Source organism: Manihot esculenta, chromosome 15 (genome assembly GCF_001659605.2).
Source record: "Manihot esculenta cultivar AM560-2 chromosome 15, M.esculenta_v8, whole genome shotgun sequence".
Lineage (NCBI taxonomy): Eukaryota > Viridiplantae > Streptophyta > Magnoliopsida > Malpighiales > Euphorbiaceae > Manihot > Manihot esculenta.
This window is the reverse complement of record NC_035175.2, coordinates 23,653,043-23,656,812: the sequence shown is the minus strand read 5'-3', so window position 1 is coordinate 23,656,812 and position 3,770 is coordinate 23,653,043. Positions and strand designations below refer to the sequence as shown.

General features: G+C 35.2%; 1 protein-coding gene across 1 annotated transcript; it reads right to left on the bottom strand.

Annotated features, from left to right (window-relative positions):
* Positions 1-535: 535 nt before the first annotated feature.
* Positions 536-3,508, bottom strand: LOC122721991 (probable protein phosphatase 2C 74). The gene is made up of 3 exons (XM_043951491.1): positions 3,458-3,508; positions 2,422-2,620; positions 536-804 (listed from the first exon to the last, which is right to left on the bottom strand). The coding sequence occupies exons 2-3, from the start codon at positions 2,605-2,607 to the stop codon at positions 682-684; spliced, it is 309 nt and encodes a 102-aa protein (XP_043807426.1). The 5' UTR covers positions 2,608-2,620; positions 3,458-3,508; the 3' UTR covers positions 536-681.
* Positions 3,509-3,770: the final 262 nt, after the last annotated feature.

Here is a 3,770-nt window from a genome sequence, read left to right as displayed (position 1 = left end):
CTAAAAGGCAGAATTTGGTCGCTATTATGAAATAGCGACCATTTAGCGACCAAAATGAAATGGTCGGTGTTTGGCCAGTCGCTAAATTTTTGGCGACAATCTGAAAATTGGTCGCTAAAATAGCGACCAATCAGCGACCATTTTTTGGTCGCTAATTTGGTGTCATGCAAATTAACTATTACAAAATAGCGACCAATCAGCGACCATTTTTTTGTCGCTAATTTAGTGTCAGGGCAAATTAAATATTACACCATAGCGACCAATCAGCGACCATTTTTTTGGTCGCTAATTTGATGTCATGGTAAATTAAGTATTACAAAATAGCGACCAATCAGAGACCATTTTTTGATCGCTAAATTTTGATCGCGAAATAATTGTTGTTTTGATCGCTATTTCATTGTTATTTGATCGCCTCAGGAAAAGCATTTGGTCATTATTTCGTTGCAAATTAATAGTAAAATCAAAAAAATATTTGTTATTTAATTTGCTTTTGTGGCTGATTAATCACTAATATTGACCCAAAAAATTTCACAGCTTGACTTTTTTTTTGTCGAATTCACAGCTTGACTAAATTCCACAACAATAAGATAGTTAATAAAACAATACAAATGGACCTTAATTAGTTCTCTAAGACGGCCAATAAAAAAAACCATAACTCTATTGCTTAATGTTGACTAGATCCTAAGGTATCATCATGTCCTGAACCAACCAATCAAATCCCTCAAGCAGCCCCTCCCCTGTGTATGCGCTACAGCCCACGATTTTCCAATGCCTGGTTTTGTCCATATTCTCCAGGTTTAGTACCTGCAGAAGTTTTGCAAACTCCATTTTAGAATTTCAAAAGACGAAAGCAAGGCTATAAATAAGACATAATAACTTTGGAAGAAAAGAAAAGGGAAACTAAAAAATATATGCATATCAAGTCACTTCCGTAATCATTAGACAATGAAATATTCTTTGCCCCGTTCTGATCAAATATAATAGGGTTTAAAGTAGAATAGGAAGAAACAGAATACACGTGCCTAACATAATTAATAGCTGCTGAAACAAACACACCTGATGACATAATTGAGAAAGCAAGATTCACAAGTTGACACATATGCTCAAATATCAAATTAAAATTCACAACTACATTGGGAGAGTGAATATTCCAGGACAATGAGCAGCACAGTTTCAAATTAAACAAACACATCTGAAATCACAATTTCAAAATACTTGGACAAAACAAATCATACAACTCAACATATCAAATTTTACATTGATGACCACTTAAATGCCTCCAATATGGACTATATTAGTCATAGATAGGCTACAGTAAGGATGACGTAAATCAGATTGATTATGCAGGTCAGATTGATCATCAGGAAGTTAAGATAATATTGCGCCTCACCCTATATGCAAACAAAAAGATCTGATTAATCAATAAAAGAATCAAATTTAGCAATACAAATGATTCGAATATCTTAAAATAGCTGAAACAGTTCTCAGCAGTGTAATTGTACTTTATAAGCAGTGGTTGAAGGCATAGTGAAGCACAATTATTCAATCAAGCACAATAGTTGAAAACGATTTTATATCACTCAATAACAATAGTCTCCAGCTGCATAAAGTACCTCATGCAGTGTAATGTGCAGGACCAAACCTAACTTGTGAAGAAAATCACCAAGAGAGAGCGAGTCAAACAAATAACAAAGGCAAATTAAGGAAATTGCATTATTTCCTTTAATTGTCATAATCTAAAACTGCTAAATAGCAGAAAATTTGCCTTATTTATAGAGCTTAAGGACCTAATCAAATTAGGAATAGAATTACATCTAATTATAAATATTAAATAAATTAAAATTAGGAAATAAAAATAATAAATAAATAAAAGTTAAAAATAAGACAGGCTGCTAAATTTCAAAATTAATCTCAGCAACTCAGTGTCTTCAACACACTAAATGCTGACCAACTGGCAGTAGACTTCTATGCCCCACATGATAGGAAACAAATAAAGCAATTGCATCGTCATTGACTATTTTGCAGGAAGAAACCATAAAGATGTAATAGGATAAACGAATAAATAAAAGAGTGATCAATAAATAAAAGATTGATCTCATGTAATAAATAAATTACAAGTCATTTGGGTTTTAATGCACATTGCAGGAACTTCATACATAGAGGTAAACTAATCTTTTGATTTTATGATAATAGGTTTTGAACCAATTCCTTCCTTAGCAAGTTTGACTAAAATTCAAACTACTATTAGATTGACTAAAATTCAAGAAACATGATATTTTTATAACTGCTCGTATGCAATCTAACCATGAAACACAGGAAATAAATAAATGATAGATAAATCTATTTGATTTCCGATCAGGCCATCCCAATGATAATATAATAAAGAAAAAATGAAGCAAAGTAGGTAAAGAAAAAGCTAACCTCCCAAACAATCATGGCATCCTGATTGGTCCCTTTCTTGCCTTGTGGTGTAAACAGTGAAGCAATATTGCTGGACCCATTTAAGAACAATCTCCCAGGAATCCTATGAAGCCGATTGCAAACATGGGACGCGATAAAGCCAGCAGCCCCAGTAATGAGGATGTTATTTGGCTTATATGTAGCCATGCCAAAATAATTTCTACAAAGAAAACAACAGAGGAACTATATCTCAGTACTGATTGCATCCATCTAAAATAAGTGTCTATATATATAAAAACGCAGTAAACAAGAGAAATAGGGGTCCACAATTCCCAATATCAAGCAAATAAATAACAGGCAAGTGGCACAGCTGTCATTCTACATACCAGAGGAAATAAGAAAATAAATAATAGGCCAGACTGAGGACAAGAGAGAAGCTTGTGCACCCTGATTAATAAAATAACTATGAAAACCTCATTTTTTTTAAAAAAGAAGTTTCAGCAACAGAGGAAGAGAAGAAAAGAGACAATCCAACTGAATCAAACATTTAATGTAATGTACATAGCTTATCATTCCTTGGGAAAAAGGGAAAAGAAAACGCATGAAGAAATTTAAAAAGTTAAAATTTCAACATTGACTCCTCATTTGCAGGCTACTCAAAATCTAAATAAATTGCAGAAGAACCATGATCAGCACAGATGTACATTCCCAGTGAAGCACAATACATCAAGATCCCATCCCAAATGATTAGATCCAATACAATACACATCATAGATCCAAGAGTGAAAAGAATTATCAAAATCCATTAGAAGGAAAGTATCACGAATGTGATTCGCAATAACATTCCCAGTTCTAGCTTCTTAAAAAAATAGATATAAGTAAAATTAAGCAAGAAATGTGAATTAATCAAAGCTAAATAGCTGAACACAACAAAAAATACTTCACATTAAGCAACAGATCTAAACAGAAACAACAAATAATGAGTTGGATCATAGACTAACAACAAAAAATTAAAACTGCAGCAGATCACGACAAAGAGAAAGAAGAATTGACTCACAAATCCAAGAGAGCGAGAGAGAGCGAGCGAGAGCGAGAGAGACCGAGCGAGAGCGAGCGAGCGAGAGAGAGCGAGAGCGAGCGAGCGAGAGAGAGCGAGAGCGAGCGAGCGAGAGAGAGCGAGAGAAACCGAGCGAGAGCGAGCGAGAGAGAGCGAGAGAGAGCGAGCGAGAGAGACCGAGAGAGAGCGAGAGAGAGCGAGCGAGAGAGACCGAGCGAGAGCCAGCGAGAGAGACCGAGCGAGAGAGAGAGAGCAGGGAGGAGAGGAGAAGGGGGAGTGGGTGAGGGATGCAACGTGATTTTAGAATTAGGGT